The following is a 20,767-nucleotide window of genomic DNA, read 5'->3' on the forward strand; positions in this document are numbered from 1 at the left end:
AATTTTTAGGTAATTTACAAAGACAATATAAAGTATCTTAGAAAATATATCATCCAATTTATTTTTCTTAGTAAATTACAGTAATATAAATTGTTAGTATAAAATGGCACGTGAAAATTAAACAATTTGCCATAAAAAATGACATATTGCTGTTGCATAATACAACTTATGATTTTTTTCTGTACAACATGTGACACATATTCAACAGAATGCAAACTGTCATATCCACACTTTAAAGTGTGCCACTTGTTTTGGAACAATAGAAGTACTTTAACTTATAAGCAGCTGCCTACCTACTCTGCTGTCTAGCCTGACCAACAAAAGGAATCTCTTTTCTTCATTGTAATCAGTAATTGTAAATGATTACAAATTTGATTTATATTCTCTTATCTTTGGATTTTTTTCAGTTTTGGTACGAAAAAAATCAAGAAAACCATGACAGGTACTTGTAATTGATGGAAAAATTGTAATTCATTGATATTTTTAAATGGTTTAAAAAGTTATAAGATGAAATAGATGTTACTGTCTTATACTACAAATCAACGCATATAATATAAACTAGACATAAGATCAGGCCGACAGCTGCTAAATAGTTATTGAGGCACATATTATTGCTTTTCAGCCAAGTGTTGTTGGAACCACAGAACTGCGTTGATGGTTGCGTCTATGTCCACAGGCACTGTAGACAATGAGTGATTGTCATCGTACAGGTTCATCCTGGAAATTTAACAATAGTCAGATAACATGTCATTTCATGTACTCTAACAGTTCTACTATTACTGAATAGCAATTGAGTGATGGTCTAAGGTGTATCCAATATATTCAATATTCAAATAGTTTTCTTCATTTTTAAGTACACGGTACAATGAACAACATCCGTGCAATCATAACAACACTGTATTAGACTTTCTTGAATTGTGATTGAATATCAAATTCAAACCTACTGTCGGGGAAATAAATATGTGCACTCGAGTTTGAGCCTAAATATCTCTGAGATTAATTATCCGATTTTGTTGAAACAAAAATTAAATGTAAGCTTGTTTAAATATATTTTACGTGGTAACAATTTAAAAATTTTCCGTTTACCAGAAAAATTTATATAGTTGAAAGATCCTAAAAAGTACCGGTTTTTAAGGAACTCTGCACTAACACTGAAGTTTAAAAATTAATTGTAAACAAACCACTGAGCCAATCTTTCTGAAATTTTTATGGCTTATTGGTAGGTTTATTGTTAACATTTCCATGCATTTTAAAATTTTTACTCACAAAAGTTTTTATGCTGCTGTTAGTTTTTAAAACCTATGCTAACATCGTTAATAAGACGCTAAAAATTTCGTTCAAAATACCATCGTGTTTGTCGTGACACAAGAAATAACACCAATATGATAGATTTATAATGCGAACAAAGGCGTTTTTTAAACAGATTTATATTTGTAAACAAAAATTTCTCCCGCGACTGGCAGCGGGCCGCCTGGTGTGCGTACGATATTTCCCAGCCGGGCGGGGGCGCGGCGAATCTGCGACGTTGCCGATGTGTATCTGGCCAGTGGCCACCACACTGACATTGCATCGGTATTAACTCACGGCAAACAACTGTGTATATCAATATTTAGTTTGAAATTTACATAAATTTACTAACAATATATTCTAATTAACTAGTCATGAAACAAATACATTATAATAAGTTAACTATGGTGGTATGAAAAATTAATTTTGTATTACAAGCAACAAGCCAACTGTTTTGTGTTGATTGAGCTAGTTAAAAAATTATAACAGCTAAACGCCAAGTAAATATTTTCCACCAGTATTTATTTTATGGTTTCTTTAATTTGCCACTTTTAAATATACAACTGAGAGTATAAATCGGAGCGGTCATCACCCTTTCCGGGAAGTGTTGCGTTCAGCTGGAATATCCGATGAGTAATGGAATGTAAACATTAGCTCCCACCTTTCTTGAACTATGGTCGCTATGAGAGATGACTAACCAAGCTAACCAGTTCGTCTTAGATTTTTACACCGGTCGGTAACATCTATTCGAAAATGGCTCCTCGCCGGAATTTTTTCGATGGTGAAATACAGATGATAGTTAGTGCGATTTGTTTCTTTCATGCGGAAAAAGAAAAGTGCTGTGACAAACGTTATCCCGTGTATGATCATGTGGCCAATTGTTTTAACATCGGAACAAGGATAAATGTGGACCAATTTACCGTGGGAGCGATACGAAGGTACTTATATGAATTTTACGTGCAAAAAATGTTTCCAACGATCGAAAAATTAAGGCAGAAGCTAAATATTGATTTTCAAAGTTGTTTGCCGTGAGTGAATAGGCTGCCCATGCAATGTCAGTGTGGTGGCCACTGGCCAGGTACACATCGGCAACGTCGCAGATTCGCCGCGCTCCCGCCCGGCTGGGAAATATCGTACGCACACCAGGCGGCCCGCTGCCAGTCGCGGGAGAAATTTTTGTTTACAAATATAAATCTGTTTAAAAAACACCTTTGTTCGCATTATAAATCTATCATATTGGTGTTATTTCTTGTGTCACGACAAACACGATGGTATTTTGAACGAAATTTTTAGCGTCTTATTAACGATGTTAGCATAGGTTTTAAAAATTAACAGCAGCATAAAAACTATTGTGAGTAAAAATTTTAAAATGAATGGAAATGTTAACAATAAACCTACCAATAAGCCATAAAAATTTCAGAAAGATTGGCTCAGTGGTTTGTTTACAATTAATTTTTAAAGTTCAGTGTTAGTGCAGAGTTCCTTAAAAACCGGTACTTTTTAGGATCTTTCAACTATATAAATTTTTCTGGTAAACGGAAAATTTTTAAATTGTTACCACGTAAAATGTATTTAAACAAACTTACATTTAATTTTTGTTTCAACAAAATCTGATAATTCATCTCAGAGATATTTAGGCTCAAACTCGAGTGCACATATTTATTTCCCCGACAGTATTCTTGAGATTCAGTAGAGACAGATAATGTCCAACTCACTTGCAAGGCACGTTGAATGTTTTGAGCGTGTGGTAGTACATAGTGCCTTGGGACGGAGGCACCCGAAGGTCCTTCTTGCCGATGTTGAGCAACGTCGGAGCCTTAACTTTGTCAGCGTACTGTATAGGAGAAACACGTCGCAGCTGTGCGAGGAACTCGGGAGTCATCTCTACCTGCTCCTTGCCTGTGTATGTGAAGCCAGCCTCTACGACGGCCCTGCGGACATTTCATAGTGAGTAATCACACACGTTAAAAATACATAGTGATAATTAATAGTACATGAAGGAAGATCTTTCATCTAAAGAAGCCCTTGTAGGGGCATAATAGCCAGTTAACTGTGTTGTGAATTTTCTGTGTGCTTTCAACCGTCTAGAAGTCTTTTCTTGGTTAAGTTAGTTGTGTATTCACTCCTTCTTGCTAATGCAATCCAAGCCAAGTTTTTCGTCCTCTAAAAAACTTTCCAAAACTTTAAAGTGATAATAATTTTAAACTTTTACGTACTGAGTGGATTAGCAATGGTTGGATCTTTCATATCAAATCTTCTTCTTTGTTTATTTCATGTAAATTAGTACATATAAATAGTGTCAATCAAAGGTTTGGTTTATAGGCCTATCTATGAAATTTGAGTTAAAATGTATTAAAACTTCATTCAGATTTATTAAATAACCGAGCAGTGGTATTTTCATGTTCACTGTTGAAATATCTTTACAAAAATAATAGATGTGAAAAAATTGAATACAATCAAGGGGTTTATCTGTAACATCTCTTTTTTACCATCCCACTTAACCAATTTTAATGATTGAAATGCCATTTTAAAGCTTTTGTTTTTTAATGGTTTTTGTTTAGGGGAGGGACAAATGCTAATGACAGTAATAAGGTTAATTAATTCCTTTAGAGCTTCACTCCCCTAGCGCGGACCAACTTTCTTTATAAAGTTTTAAATGTGAATTTGTAATAAGTAAAACTGATCCTTCAGTTGAATATTTAACCACAGTCTAATTGTAACCAGAGACAAAACAGTTTATGAAAATGGATTTTAAATAGGTTACTTCTTTGTAAACGCAACCTGTATGATATAGGTAAATTACTGTTTATTTTGTAGGGTTTAAAGCAACAAATTTAATTATTAGTTTTATTTATTTAATAACTGTATTATACAAACATAATCTCTGGAAGGTAAAGAGGTATTGTATTACTTTTGTTTTGCCTCGGAATCAAGTTTTGAAACAACTTGAAATGTGCAATTTCTACACCCCCCTTTATTAGTTTATGTGAAAACTGTTAGAAATATTCCAAAGAGAAAAACTGTTGTGAATTAATTTACTTGAAATGAAACATAATGTCTTTATTTTAACATGGAAAAACATGGATTGAAATTGTCAATGTTACTTATCATACAAAGCAAACCATGCAAAAATAACTTATGATATACTACAAAGTTTGTAAGAAAATTTCACCAGAGACAAAGAACAATATATCTACAGCGTCTGTTACGTAAAGCAAATTATCATAGTTACTTATAGTTATACTTATATTAATTATTGAACTTTCAATCTCAAATTGTTGACAACCAGAACCATTTTATTTCACCGTACACTAAATTGACAGTTTCATGCGAGGACGTTAGTCGGGGAAAGAAGAACCAAAGCGAACGGAACTAAACAAAATAACAACTCACCAGTCTGGAATGTCAGACAGAGAGAGAACTGAGACGACATCGACAACAGGGTTACGTGCAACAACGGCTTTGTAAAAGTCCTGCAACAAAACGCAGAGCTTACTCACCAATCGGGGATATCGGTGGTGGCCAGCATGGAGACTAGATCAACGACGGGATTGACGGCTACTACTGCTCGGAACAGATCCTACGAACACAAGAAAACAATGCGTAACACAGCACAACGACCTAGGTTTTAAGAATCGAATCGCTCCGCCGAACAACGTTGCAAGTGACAAGAGTATAGAATAAAATATTTTCAGAAAACACAAAACATTCTGGCCGCACCAATGCCAACACAGCAATTTGCTCACGCAAATCGTTTGAAAGTGCTGCCAACCGATGTATTTTTAAAAACAAAATATCCCACACAAAAAAATGTCATTTGCATCATTGTTTTTTTTACATTTCAACTTTACAAAATGTGTTGTTTGCAACATTGATTGGCAGAGATATTCAATCTTTGTTAGAACAGCAAGCTTACCTGAATGGGAAAGGGTCCACTTTGACACAGAAAAAACACACAATCTTTACATTTTACATCAAAATTGGAATAATTTAGTATCACTGTCAGCATTTTCAGTTATATTGAATTTGAGGAAGTGTTTGGAAAAGTTGTGCTATTCTACAAGTGTTCTTCCATAACTGAGTTCTAGGTAAGGTTATAATTTTTTACAAATTTTAATTTAAAAAATCAAAAGAATTTAGAATAATTATTTTTTTGTACAAATTCACATTTTTTTTTAGTTGGATAGAGGATTCAATTTTAATTCTTGGGACAAAATAAATGTGTGGGAACAAACTGAGCGAGGTTTTGCTCAAGATAGTTTAAGTAAGAATTTGTACTGCAAACAATCTCAGGAGAATCGAGAAATAAGTCAGATATCAGTGAAGAATTTGCAAAGATATTGAGAACTCTGTAGTTCATAACTAAACTAGAGCTCCAGAGAGAATTTTTCCTAACTCAGACAACATCTATCTGCAATAGCCAGCACCTTAAAATTTCAAAACTGTTACAAGTAATCGTTTAATATTTTGGAAAATTTATAAAGCAGTAGCAAATATGAATTTGAACATAAATAAGATTATCATTCCTTTTTTTAGGCGTGAGACACAATTCTGCAACATTAGATGCTTGAATAAATTCTTATACCAAGTTATATCCGTCAATATTGTCACTTACCGGGTATTGACCTGCCAGGTGAGTGACCAGGAAGCCTCCGTGAGATCCTCCATACAACACTACTTTGCCAGGGTCCAGGATAGGTAACTGCTCCAAGGCTGCCAACGTAGCTTGGTGACAGTCCTTGACATCGGTGTCGCCAACACGACCTGGTAGAAAGTCTACACCCGCCTGCCCCACACCTGTGGATCCTCTGAAGTTCACCTGGAGAGTGGCGAAACCTACAGAGCAGACAGAGGCTATAGATAACACTATTACTAAAGTGACACCTGTTACCTTGGTAAAAGACTACTAAGAATATCCTATTATTATTGTAACATGTGAATGAGTGAGTAAAATAACACTGATTGTATCTTCCTATTAATTTTGAGCATCATAGCATAATAACTGTTTTTATCTGCAGCTTTTTTCCCTAATGCTTAGTGGTAAATCCAATTGAGACTCTTGCTGACCTTAAGTTTAAATTTGCATCTTTGTCAATGTTTATAATAAAACCACTGAAAGACTGCCGCACCCTGTATAAATAATAGCCTTCTCACCAGCACTGACAAAAAACTGGTTGACGACTGAGTAGCACTCAAAGAACATGGCATGTGGGCCTCCATGGGGCCAGACTATCAAAGGAACGCTCTTCTCTTCGCCTTCAGCAGGGCCGTAGTAAATAGCGTTGAAATCGTCTGCAAACAACACCAGAGTCAGTGACTGGTCCAATCTTATCCCCCTTCAGCATTGGGACTTCTAATGCCCTGATACATTAAAATCTCAGCAATAAATAATACTAGTGTCCAAATTTACTTTGAAAATACAAACTCACTTGTCAACAGATTGCCTTCAGAATAGTCTATTTCTAGTGGGTCAAAATTTATGATCAAATGATCTTATCTAGACTCTTCTGGACAGGCAAGAATTTCAAATTTAGAAGAATTTTTAGACTCTGAAAACTCTTTAACAGCCATTTTTAGTTCAGCCAAGTGCATGCATTTCAAAGAGTTTAAACATTATTTATGCAGTTGAGAGAGTTGACCAGAAATTTTGGTCTATTGTGGCTGGAGTAGTTAGAGGCAGGCTTTCCTGGTAGTCGAATTGGCTACCAAATACAACTACTGCATGATTGTATGATGCAAGATTTTATGGAAGGGGTATTTTTCTAAAACTGAAATATTTAATTGTGGGGTAAGTTTATGCATTAGTTTTTACGTTTTTATCTTTCAGAGATGCTATTGTAATCAGAATGTGCAGAGTTTAACTAAATATTCATATCCCACAAAAATTAGTTTGGCACAACATTGCTAATTGATAAAAAAATAGTTTGAACTACATAAATTGTCGTAGTTTAAGGTTGAATTTTTAATTTTTAACCTTCAGAACTTAAACTAAACAAATAAAGTCGTCAAAAGAAAGTCACTGTTACGACTTTAAACCTACAAACCTATACAATTCACAGGCTTGATGAACTATGCCAAAAACAGTCCAGAAGCATGACTACATCGCGGGGTGCGGGACTGACTACTCTTGGAGCAGTCGCCCGTCTCGCAGGCTGCTGTGGGATACAGTACCTCGCAATTTCACCCCCTAGGAAAACACCTTTAGCTGACCCTTTTGCATTGAATTTGTGTAAAAAAACACAGCCGTATTCAACAACCGGATTTGGCAGCTAGGGAAACCGACCTTAACACTTACTGAATTTATCCTTGACCTCTGCCTGCAGCTCTAGGACATACTTCAGGTTCACGGGTGGACACACGGGTTGTCTAACGACTAGAGGTTGCAGACGCAGAGTTTCCTTGTTGATATGAGCCAGATACAGGCTCGGTGGAGTGTCTACCACAGTCTTGTAGCACAGTGCCAATGATCCTTGGGTACACACGTCCATCACCACTACACTGCCAATCTCCTCCGTTACTTGGCACACAGCTCCACTGTCTGTTGGAAAATAAACCTTACAAGTCTAAAAATAAAATAATAGGTAATTTAATGAGCGATTTCAAATACAAAACAAGTGCAAACTTAATTTAAAGAATGATCTGATGATCAAAACAAAGACACAACTGCCGCAACAAACCTACCAACTAAGCGAGGAGTACCCTAAGGTGAAGTCCTTTCCCCTTGTAGTACCTCAAATCATTCCCTTTGCCTGATTTGATTTTCACAAAAATAATTACTCAAACATGTCAGATTTTTTTCTATTAGGTTTAACGAGTACCCAGGTTAGCTGCTGCACAAAGGTTAATAATGTGTGTTTTGTGATAGTATAGTATGATGAACAATTTTGCTAAATTTGATCAAAATACATCCATAAAGAAGCAAACTACAATGGCTGACATATTCTCCATTAGAATTAGGCCTATGTTGAATTTAAAATTTTCCATTTTTTTTATTTCCTTGTAACGATTAACACACCTCAAACAAGGCTACACCATTATACCATAGATAAAACATACTCCCTTAGTAGATTTCTCATCCTAATGGAACAGATGAAGACAATTTTATTGTTAGTTCTGTACGGTTTATGTAGAGGTCGTGTTTTGTTTACAATTTGTTTCCCGTTAATACAGTCATTTAAAACCTCGTTTAACCAAATATACGATATAATCATAAACAATAAATTGTCCCCTAGTTATTTAACCAAACAGTAAAGCACAAATCAAGAAATTAACCCCAAAATAATAGAAACAAAATTTCGTCGACACTAGCGCCCAGTGTGGCGTACATGAACTAGACATGAAAAACGAGCTTCAAAATTTACAATGGGATGAGAAGTCTACTTGTGTTGGTTAGTCTATGATTATACAAAATTTCATTAAAATCAGATGATTTTCACTTAAGTTATTGTGCCAACAAACACTAAATCTAAACAAATGATGTGTTTGGCTTCTGAAGACATCAAAACTGAGTACCCGTACATAGGCCCTGGGTCTAGGTCTTACCATGTTATCTACGGTATTAGCTTCTTCCCTATTGGGTAAGCTCACTAAAGACCTTTGACTATTTTACAGACTCGACTCACCTGTGTTGACGCTGTAGGTGACGACGCTAGAATGCTGTCCTGTGCTGAGCATCAGTTTGTTGTTATCAATGAAGCACCTGGCCGGCAGCGACTGACAGTACAGTCCGTAGAACAGATGTCCACTGGCACACTGGATGCTGGTCTGAACTATGGGCACTAGAGGGTGAGGGATAGCCCCCCACACTGCCTTCACCTGTGTTCAGAAAGTGTGTTTTAGAAATGGTTTAACAACCAAATTCAATCCCATATATCCTGTGGTGTGCGTGTATTTGGAGCTACCTCAAAATATAATCTAGACCAAATTTTGACAGTTCAGAAGCCATTACAGCTATGCTAAAAATAAACAATGGAGTTAAACATTTAAGAATCCTCACTGTTTATGTCTTATATGTTCTTTGACTGTACAGTGTTGATTTTTGATCCCCCTATAAATGAAAACAATCATAACTAAACACAACAAAAATAACTTCCAAATTGGAAGTCATAAACTAAAGCTCATCAGGAAAAAAATGTCAATGCTGGTTTTAGTTTCAAGATTCAAAACTCAAGGATAGGGTACGGGTACACAAACACTACCTTTAGTACATTTATTAATTGTACATTATCATTAGGTATTGATCATATAGTTTATATAACCTAGTAGGTTGTTTCATTCGGATCTGAGGAGCCTAAAATAGCTATAACATTGAGACATGTAGTAAGTATTACCAGCTCGTGACAGGCGTGGTGAGGCCCGTAGACCGGCCGCTGTAGCCACACAAGATATTCACCATCAGGTGACAGTCTCGGAGACTGAGCAGCTACATCGTCCTTGGACAACTTTACTGAAACACATTCACTCATTACAATGACAAGTTCTCTCAAATCAACTCTAAATTTACCTATTACTTCTACATCAATGATATATTTCTGCAATGTTCCTCTCAAGATTGCAGTCCACATTACGAGAAACAGTGGTCACGGATAGATTGTGAATAGCGCTAATAAAATGTTAAGTACTATTTGTTGGGAGTGAAGGGTTTCAGCAATCAAGATTTCTGTTCTTCAACCACACCTAACCATCTTATATTTCTCTCTGGCTTTGGATGTCCGTAGATACCAGTGTATAACTATCATGAAAAGGTATTTACAACAAGTAACCATATCTCATATTCTCTTGTGCTTATTTTCAGTCAATTTAAACTCTCATGGTACTAGAAAACTACAAGAACAGCAATTAAAATAAACAATTTCCATTAGAAAAACTAAAAAAAATATATATCCAATAATATTAGGCTATAGCAGACTGTGTTTCCCAGTTCACTCATACCAATGAGTTAACCAACCAATACTCAGTTTTACAGAATACTCGTGCCTACAAAAAGATAAATAATACACAAGTACTCACTGAATGTGCCATCTTGAGTGAGATGAAAGACATAGCTAGGTCGACTGGTGCAGTACACTATGCCTAGCCTGCGAGGTGTATGGGGCCAGGCCACAGCCACTATGCCATCAGGCACCCAGAGAGCCTGTAACATTGTCATGTCTTGCTTATCCCACAAATGTAGACTTTGATGTACACTGACTTTAAAACCCACAACATATTTCAATATTCAGTATGCAGCGCTGGGTAGCTGAGTGGTCGGAGTGCTCACCTGACAATTAAAAGGACGCTGGTTCAATCTCGAGAACACAGCTTTTTGATTGATTAAAACTGGACAGCTGTCTTCAAGCATTGGGCTTTTAATATTTGTATAAAGAAACAGCTATAGTAGAGTCCCACTATTCCGAAAATCCGCCTATCCCAAACTTGAGTTCGGAAATTATTTTTTTATAAGCGATTAGTATGAAGCTAACATGTAATCTAGAATGTTTTCTACAGTCTTGTTAGAAACAATAACATCTTCTTCGGTCACGGCGAAATTGGAAACATCTTCCCATTCGCAGAGACATCATCAACTTCTGCCATTGCGGCAAAACCGTGAACATCATTAGCAATCGTGATTATGAATTATTACAGAAATGTGGCTAAAAAGAAAATTACAGAGTTCGGCTAGCTTATCTAGCAAAATTTCACATTGATTCTCGCTTCAATCTACTCTCTGAAGTTTTCCTACATAGTCCAGCTTTGCGTCAGGCTTTCCATGCACACTCAACCCCCTTCAGATCCTGGACTAACACTAATACCACCTTCCATCAGTATTTTGTAAACTGAAATAGACCTATCTATATGGAGCTGAAGCCAAGATCTTATTAAAATAGAACACAGTAAAATCAATCAACACTCACACAGTGTGCTCCTGTAAAACGTTTATCCTCCTCCTCAGTTTTGTCACTGTGACAGTTGATAGGACAAAAGATGCAATGATTTAGGCAGTTTGTCTAGGTTTAAATGTTGGCACATTCAACAGAAATTAATGGCAAGGACACTCTATCAGCTCAATTGAGCTAGGTTTATTTTTAATATCCACTGACAACTTAAAATTGGAATGGGATGTCTACCTATACCAATAGTCAAACCTAGTAAGTAATTAATCATCTGCACAGAGTATGTAAGGCCCCCTTCACACTGGGCCACCATGGTGGTGACACCGGTGGCGACACCATGGTGACTACGTTACATTAGCATTGATTTAAATGGGACATCTTCACACTGAGCTTTGGTGGCGCATCTGGCCGCGCGACCAGAAATGCGGTGGCTCGGGGTTTGCGATTTTCAGAGACACCAGTCTGGTGGCGCCACCACGTCGTACCATGGTTTCTTATCGGACTGTTCACATTCGAGCGACTGGCAGCGCCACCAGTCATTACCAGCGGGCATTAATCAGTAAACTAGTTTACTAATCTTTTGAAGTTGTTAAGGTAATAAATATGGGGAAACGATTTTATTGATATAACAAAATGTATAGGTACCCTATTTCATTTACATCTTTCCGTCATTGCAATGTATACATTGAGTATACATTTATTACAGTGTTATTAATAAATGGTATATTAACTATGTTTTTATTTAATTTTTTTGCAACGTTAGTAGCAGTTTCTCTTCTAGAGATATTTTATCTTTCAGACGTCCCAGAAGCTCATCAAAACTTAAAACACTCATTCTTGAGTAAGTACTGTAGTAATTGTGAAACGTGTCAAGGTTATTTCTAAGGTCTTGGTAGTGAATGAAAAAAGTCTCTCTGGTACTTATATCTCATAAAAACGGATGAACAAAAAAATATGTTTTTTTTATGTTTTCACAATTTCAAAAAAAATATATACGCTAAGCACCTGACTCTTCGACGTCCATCTGTGAGCTTTGTGGCTGCAGCTACACTGGTGGTCCATGCACATTTTGACCGGCCACCAGTGTCGCCACCGGTGTCGCCACCATGGTGGCCCAGTGTGAAGGGGCCCTAACGGACAGAAGACAAATTCAATGATACACTTAAGCGGTGTCTAGAAATAGTCGCTGGTGTCTGGGGCAGGGTCCAACACCGCCCCCCTCGCCATCATGTACTACAACGCCCTTGGTGAAGGAAGACCCTGTGCCTTGTGCGATAGGAATTTCCGCACAGCACTTGCTGCTTGTACTCTTCCTTGGTCGTTACAAGTATATTTCCAGCCCAACGTACCGGAGCTGAAAGCGCACAGTAAGAGTGTTTTCTTTGTACCTCACTTCTCTGTGGTATCAGTGTTGTATTAAGGCGGGGACACACTTGTCATACACCCTTCCGATCCGACTCCGATCATACTGCGGTACGACTGTCGGAGAGGGGAATGGTACATAACATTGAACGCGGTTGTTTACACCTCTCCGACACGCGTCACGTCATACTCCGATCCTACTCCGATTTTGACTCCGATCACGCACCGACACTGCAGTCTATTCGTTTGTCGGATGCAGGACGGGTGGTTTCTTAAAAATAACCTTTTTTCTTAAGGTTTAGGAACAATGGTTTAAGATAAATATATGCCGATGCTTGATTTGAAATCTGTGCGTGCATACCTTCAATTCGAGAACTCAATCATGAAAATCGGACGGGTAGAAGAGCTAAACGAACTCGAGAGAGAAAAACCTATAATATATATAATGGGCACTTCTGCTTTCCTTCCATGCAGAATGGACCCAAATTCTCCGTTTTCTACTGCCCTCCAGGTCTGACTTTCTTCCTCTTCATCTAGACATACCGCCACCATGGCTAAATCCTGAATACCAAAGTTTTTGAACATACAGTATTTATCACCTTCTGCACGTAGTTTACGTTTACGAATCAGACTGGCGAGTGTTGATCTACCCGGTGGAGGAAATCGGAGATGGGTCGCCGGTTCGGAAGCGTGTATGACGTGTGTTCACCCCCTCCGATCCCGCACCGATCCTTCTGGAATCCCGCAAATCGGATCGTAGTAGGATCGGAAGGGTGTATGACAAGTGTGTCCCCGCCTTTAGGTGACCTCTAATTGGCTAATTGGTCTAATCACTAGAGAATTCTAATTGCACTCTCCAACAATGTCACTGTTAAATTACGTACCTGTCCAACAGACACGTCGTCTGGGATGCCTGACGTCACAGAGACAGTTCCGAGTGTCAAATCACAGACGCACAATACAGGCTGATGTTTGCCGACCATTGTTTCTCCCCAGTCCTGACGGAAAACATGTTCTTCCCCCTACAAAACAACACACATTCCAATGTTTATTGCCCTGCTTCAAGAAAATCGGATGACATAAAAGAAGCTAAGATTTAAAGGTCGTAAAAAAATAAAGTAGTATTTGAGCAGCAGGGCTTTCAAATGATTCAAATGCCTACGTGTGTACTAATAAATGGATTATATTTTCACAAGTTCACTTGGTCTAGTTGGAGAGAGTATAAAAATACTTACCATTTTGGGTAGTTTCTCGTCAGGAATAGTTGAATCTTTATCCTTAGGTTTGCTCGGGTAAAAAGGTTCAGCTTTGGGTTGCTTCTTCTCAGCGACGTAGAGCAGCTTCTTTTCACAAGGAGACCACTCCAGACAGCTGAACTCCCCTGTACAAGTAAAAAATTGCTTGTAAACCTCTAAATTATTAAGCTAAAGTGATTACACAAATTCGGAACAAATTGAAAAACAAAAAATGTTGAGCTACAAATAAGAAATGTAAATAACAATTATTTTCTGATGAGGTTCGTTCGGAATCAGTTTTGACTTTCCATTTGGTCATCCAACAGGCCTCAGGCCTTAACGACACAGATAATGTATTAAACAAACCAAGGTGCTTTTGGTCAGAGACCTATTGGAACAAACAATACTTGGTTGGACCTTTTCCGTTAATTCACTACCAATAGATTTTCTAGTTTTTAGAGCAATAGATTATCCTACTAATCCTACTAATATTATAAATGAGAAAGTTTGGATGGATGTATGTTTGTGACAAGTGAACGCGAAAAATACTGGTCGGATTGGGCTGAAATTTGGCATGATGATAGCTCACATTCCCGATTAACATATAGGCATATTCTTATTTCAAAAATCCTTTCGGGCTCCGCCCCAGTGGCTCTGGAGTTTCCCATGTTAACCTTATGAGAAATGGAATTATTTCTTGTTATTAGCTTAACAGCTGTTTCAATTAAACAAGTTGGTTCTGTTCTATGATGTTCAATAGCATTAAAGTTACAAGGATTACCAACAGGGTGCAGCACTATTATTTCTTTTACATTTATGACAACAGCTAATTTGCAACCAAAAGGTGAGTGAGCGTAGCAAACGAACTTCAACCTGGAGGCGAGTTAGCGTAGCGAACGAGCTCCAACCTAAAGGTGAGTGAGCGTAGCGAACAAACTTCAACCAGGACGTGATTGAGCCATGCGAACGAGATAATCTTGAAAATTAAGAAGTTAAACGGGGCAAAGCCCGCGGGTTACAGCTAGTTAGTAATAAAAGTGGTAGTGAGTTAAACTTTGGGCAGGTTAGGTGAGGTTAGTATAGAGTTTAGTAAGAGTTAGAAAACCCTAACCAAACCACATTCCACTAGTGGTAGTGAATTAAAGAAAAAGGCCAATACTTGATACTTGTAAAATTCAATATTACTTGTAAGGGTTCAAACTAATACATTTAATGTCTTAGTTTCCAGCCAAGTATAGCGCCACAGGCTGCAATAACTCACTCTTTGAAGAGTAATGAAATAGTATACATATATTTCATTACTAGGATTGAAAGTGGTATTTTCTGGTGCACACTCAAATTTCATGTATATGGCAACCAACAGGAACGCCAATTTTCACGAGCAAGGTGAGGCCAAGGACGGGAATAATTTGAGCAAACTCCAGAAAATCACTTTTGGTACAAGTTGTGCTTTGTGAACGAAACGGTTCATCACGATGCATAAAATACTCACATACAGAAGAACAGACCTCAGTAAAATTAAAACAATATATATTTCCTAATTAACGTTATTTTGAAATAAAAAGATAAAGATTATAGCAAACCTACATAATAGCGTTTTTGTATATTTAAATTGGCAGATCATTATCATTCATAGATTATACATATCATGATCATGTTTATGGATGTTTTTTTAGCTATTATTCCAGCAATCAAGCCATATAATTATTCCTAATGCGGGACCTTGCAGGTAGTGAGGTACGGTAGTGAGTGTGGGTAGTCAGTGTAGCTTTGTTACTTTCTAAGATCAGCTGTATATATTTAATTTAGCCAGGACCATCTGTTGGAAGCCTAATTTAGGGTATTTACTCAGGGGAGGTATAGATGAGCCTACGATGACAGCTGTGGGCTTCTTATTAGCTGAGGGAACCCCATTACCGTAATAATACGGGTTATAGACATCGGTTTCGGTGGTCTAGTGGTTAGCGTGCCGGGCTGATATGATGAAGGTTCCGGGTTTGAGTCCCGCTGGTAGCATTAACTTTTTGTCTAAGATTTTTTCATTATCAGCAAGTTTGGTTGGTTTGGTTCGGTTATGACGGTTTAATTTTATTATTAAGTCAGTATACAATTTCAACTAAGCAATTTCTAGTTTTATTTAATCAACAGAATTATTTGTTCTATTAGTAAACTTTTTTATATTATTTCATTATCGGCAAGTTTGGTTAGTTCGGTTAGGTTTATGATGGTTTAATTTTATAATTATAAAATTGAATTTGAGGCATTTATAGTTTTATTTTATGAACAGAACTATTTTTGCGATTAGTAAACCTTCATTGCCAAAGTGCTCTCTACTACAGCGCTGTTCACGGAGGAATTTTGAACTAATGCCTTATTCGTACCTCCCCTAAGTCAGACCCCTAATTTAGCAAGTCCCTAAGATAGCTAGTCCCAGTTTCGAACCATCAAAAAGTTACTAACTTTTCTCAGTATTGCCATAGGGATGACCTTTTGATTGCCTACTGGTGAAAAGGTAAAATTTCCCTACCATTGTTAACTGCAGTTCGTAAAACAAAAACTTATCTTAGTTACTTTACAGTTTAAAGACAGATTGTCGTTACATGATAACAGTTGACTTAAGGTCACACAGAAGCCAGACTCATTAAAATTTCAGATAAGGACACAAAAGACAAACAATCTAATCTAGCCACCTTATTTGTTACATAACGTTTGTTTCTTTTATACAAAAGTCACAAGCCTATATAAGGCAAAACAGTGAGAAAAATGAATTAGACTCTGATGAATTTATTTATACTTTATTGCTATTACATTATTAATTTGGACAGCCGGCTGGTCTAGTGGTGGGGTGTGGGACTTTGGTCCTGTGCTCAAATCCTGCCAATCACCATTAGATTTTTATCTCAGTAAAAATACAGCGACCCTCTAGGCCTAGCCTGAAGTAGCCTAATGTGAAAACTGTCCCAGACCAGAGCCTACCTAGAAAGTGTTGTTTTTAGATGGGACAAAAATCAATAATCATAAATACCCGTTTACTCTTATTTGCGTAAACATCATGGGTCCCAGTTGTACATACCGAGCTATTATATATCTCTCTACCTAGACAATAATATTAGGCCTACTTAACTTGTTCGCTGCTGATCTACGATCAGAGTCATGCCATACGGCACAGCGTGCGTACGACTCTGAACGGAGTCACAAAGCTGTGTTATACAAGTTGGTCTACCGTGACCTCCGCATTTTTCGGGGATCAACTAAACTATGTCGGTATGTTGTGCTGGTCCTATACTGTACTTTAATTTGGTGTAAGTTAGGTTTAAGTTGGTAGTAAAATTTCCCGTCAAATCCCGTCTGTCAACGCTTTTAGTCCCGTTTTCGGTGATTTTGTCCCTTCAACCTGTCCTGTGTCGCATCTTCGACCGCCCCGTCAATGGGATTCTCGCAGGGAACGAGTTAAGGTTGCTAACAAAATCAACAAATGTGGAATTACAATTTCAGATACATGACTTACCACTCGTATATACATCCCCGTGTTGATCCAGCATACTGAGGTCAATCAGCTGGGCCAGTCGGTTGTCACGCCAGATCTCTAGGTGTTGTTTCTTGCCCCCCGCACCTGCCCCGCCATTGTCATGTTCTCTCAACACTGCACGGCCGACACCTGAGGGCGACCACGCTGACAACAACCTGGCGGAGAATCACAACAACCAATCAAAGTAAAATGTTGATGGGGGACAAATGAAAAATGAAAATGTATTCAAATAAAAATCTTATGGTATTGTATTGTACTGTACTCATACAAATTGTACCGTTTCAAAGTATGTTTTAAGTAGACTAAAAAAACAGCAAGGCCTTATCTTTAACCTTGAGGACTCTTGCGTATGGTCTAGGGAATCCAAATGCTGTAAACGATTGCTACTGTAGATGGAAAGGAGATTAGTTTTGTACAGTAGCATAAAGTTTTGTCTTAAGATAATGATAAAATACCAAATTACCATTATGTGTCTAAGGCATGATGACGATTGAAGGCTATTAAAGGGGATAGGCCTGCATGATTTTAAAAGCAGGATCACTAAGTTAAGTTACTGCTAAATTGGTTAGTTGTAAAATCAACCAAATTACTAGTGAATTAACATTGTCAAGATAATATTTGTTTATTGAGTAGAACCCAATAATACAGCTTCAACGGGCAAGCAGTATCGTAGGCCAGATTTAGGAAAAAGACAGATCATTGAGAGACCATTTTTAAATTAGAGTTATCATTAGGCCTACTAAATATTAATCAGCACAAATAAAGGTTCAGCTAAATTTTTGCCTGCACCGAGAAAGGTAAAACATAGCATTATAAATGTTCGTAGAAAAAGTTTTCTGTAGGCTACAAAATGAAGCAACTTGACCTATAACATTAGTTAATACCCTACCTAAATTACTCTAATTAGAACTGCCAACAAATCATATTGTCCACAACATAGGCCTGCATTATAAGTGAAATTGGTTCAAGTAGGCTATCTACGGAATATTGTCAGTATAAGCTCAGGAAATAGAACAATATGTCTACTCACTCGTTTGAAATATCCACAGGAGTTGTATGAATGATGTTTTTATCCGTAACAAAATGAGTTTGCATAAACTTGGAGTTCTTTCCCTTTTCTAAACATTTTTGGCTCCAAGCAGAACTAACAACCACATTAGAACCCTCCTTACACAAAATCCTTGCGCTGCTTAACCCAGGAAATTGGCTCACAGCTCGGTATTTTGCCACCAGATGTTCAAACTGTAAGAAAATCATATCAGTTGGATATTAAGTACCTTGTACGTTAAGGAACACGAGTATACTACCACTAAAGCCACATAGTTTCCAGTTTTTATATACGCAAATGTTGAGTTAGTTGTTGGTATACTTTGTTTTCCTAATGTAGTTCTGACAAACTCATCGTATAAACTAGCCTATTTAAAATATTTCAAAGGTTTGGAACTAATGATTTATACCCGCCTGACAGTAATTATAAAAGTAAGTTAATTGATCAATTTTCGTAGTGAACTTAACCCCATCATATCCTAACTAGAAAGTACCATTCTGCCATGTATTGCTCCACCATCGCATTTAATCTTTTGGCTGTTCTCTTGCACGATCTAAACTCACAACTTACTTAAGTTGAATCATCACATGTCTGATAGGGCCTATAGAAATCCACAGTATTGAATGAACCTAAGATTTTTAATCTATTTATTTTATAGCCTACAGTAAACTTAAAGTCGGATAAGTTAACAAAGTTTCTTCAATCTTAAAAAACCTAATATCTTGGATAAAACACCGTGGAAAAACTTTAACAAAAGGCTTAACTTATAAGCAGTGAATCTAGACGACATAAAAAAAATTGATATCCCGCTTACCAGGTTGAGAAAATCCTGTTTCATTCCCTTTTGAATAACAATTTTGTTCAATCCCTTGTGATTTACTTGACGTAACTTAGGATCATGTTTTATATAGCTGATTAAACCTTGCTTTTTAAGTAGCCAATTATATTTTGATACAATAGTTCAATCGATTGGGGGTTTAGTTTTTATCAAAGTTAATATAAAGAAGAAAAACCGGGTCAGAACCAAAAATTCTGTTGTAGCCTACCCCATCCTGCTTTAATTCCGCGCATGGTCTAAGAATCCCATTTGCGGGATAGAAATTCTACGTACCGGTATATGGAAACAATTAAATGTCTGATAGGACCTAGAGAGGGTTTTTTGCTTATAAAATTAGCCTAACTTATTAACATTTGCCCCTATTTATGTCGTTGAATGTTTAAAACTCACGCAAAGGATGAACGTCCGGTAATCAAACGTGGATTAGGCGTCCGGCAGTGACGTCACCGAGTTGTGGAGGCCCGGAACACCATTAACACAACGATATGGTGTACTGCCGTTGGTGTTTGTGGTGTAAGTTAGTGGATAGAGTACTCGGCTGATGTTCAGAGGTACTTAGATCGAATCCCATCGGTGTCACCAACTTTTGTCAAGGATTTTGCTTAGAAAGCCATTTCTTCCTAACTGTAGGCCTACATCTTTTGTTAGAATTTGAGGCATTTATTATTTTATTTTATAAACAGAATTTAACCATCAATTTTTTCATTATCAGCAAGTTTGGTTACCGTTGGTACGTTAGTTTGGTACCTAGTTGGTACGTTAAGATGACAGTTACTGCCGGAAGCCTAATCCACGTCCAGTTACCGGATGCGTAGGCCTATCCTCTGCCTAAAACTTATAACTTTTTTGTTTATAACTAAGTAATTTATGATTAATGATAGACTCAGATTACAGGAATTTCAACCAGTCACGCCATTGAGTTTACACCTAAGATATTAGAATATTATATCAACTTACATTGGTCTAGCCTAGGCTTGAAGGTAGGTGCATCAATACAAATATGACAGATAGATAACCTAAAAAAAGTTTAAAAAATAATAGGCCTTATTAGTTCACAGGTTTACAGTATCCATAAGAATTGTGGCCGATAAGTTAAGTAATTATAAACACTTACTTGATGAGCCATACTCAAAATGAATAGTTCAAAACTAAGTGATCTTGGCTTCACTTCACCGGAATCTAAACTAATTAAATTGTAATTTAGTTTGGGTTTGATGATTTTGTTTTGACTTTTGAATGTTTAGTAAATCTAAAGAATGAATGGTTTTCCGACTTTACCAACAATTTATCTCCAACTGAAGCCACAGATTACTCCTTATGGAAATCCACGAGGTACGTAAAGCGCCCAGTACAACATGTTCCACCTATCAGGAAAAATGATGGAAATTGGGCCAAAACTAACATGGAGAAAGCAAGTATATTCTCAAATTACTTTTCAGAAGTATTCAAGCCCTTACTTCCCAATCCACCAAACGACGAGAGTGATATTTTTGAATATTTGGATTCACCTAATCAATTATCTTTGCCTATATCACCCTGTACACCGCCCGAAGTTCTAAAAGTAATACAAAAGGAAATAAACCCAAAGAAAAGTCC

General features: G+C 37.1%; 1 protein-coding gene across 2 annotated transcripts; it reads right to left on the bottom strand.

Annotated features, from left to right (window-relative positions):
- Positions 1-47: 47 nt before the first annotated feature.
- On the bottom strand, positions 48-20,484 carry LOC128992110 (acylamino-acid-releasing enzyme-like). Of its 2 annotated transcripts, none has more exons than XM_054415539.1 (14): positions 20,286-20,484; positions 18,316-18,527; positions 17,265-17,440; positions 13,757-13,902; positions 13,406-13,543; positions 10,297-10,420; positions 9,618-9,733; positions 8,910-9,102; positions 7,583-7,825; positions 6,442-6,579; positions 5,903-6,123; positions 4,681-4,760; positions 3,003-3,218; positions 48-717 (listed from the first exon to the last, which is right to left on the bottom strand). In XM_054415539.1, the coding sequence occupies exons 1-14, from the start codon at positions 20,295-20,297 to the stop codon at positions 609-611; spliced, it is 2,124 nt and encodes a 707-aa protein (XP_054271514.1). In that variant the 5' UTR covers positions 20,298-20,484; the 3' UTR covers positions 48-608. The 2 variants fall into 2 exon arrangements, with proteins under 2 accessions (XP_054271514.1, XP_054271507.1); XM_054415532.1 differs by lacking the exon at positions 4,681-4,760 and adding an exon at positions 4,788-4,867 and having other exon boundaries at positions 20,286-20,483.
- Positions 20,485-20,767: the final 283 nt, after the last annotated feature.

Source organism: Macrosteles quadrilineatus, unplaced genomic scaffold (genome assembly GCF_028750875.1).
Source record: "Macrosteles quadrilineatus isolate MER2022 unplaced genomic scaffold, UCM_ALF_1.0 Scaffold_1__1_contigs__length_201487025, whole genome shotgun sequence".
In the NCBI taxonomy this organism is placed as follows: domain Eukaryota; kingdom Metazoa; phylum Arthropoda; class Insecta; order Hemiptera; family Cicadellidae; genus Macrosteles; species Macrosteles quadrilineatus.

Excerpts from the sequence above, each read along its gene's own strand:
- LOC128992110 (XM_054415539.1), bottom strand. Across the intron at positions 13,903-17,264 it reads CGGGGATGTATATACGAGTG|GGGAGTTCAGCTGTCTGGAG; the intron begins GTAAGTCATGTA and ends TTACTTGTACAG. Across the intron at positions 4,761-5,902 it reads ACCTGGCAGGTCAATACCCG|GACTTTTACAAAGCCGTTGT; the intron begins GTAAGTGACAAT and ends GTTTTGTTGCAG.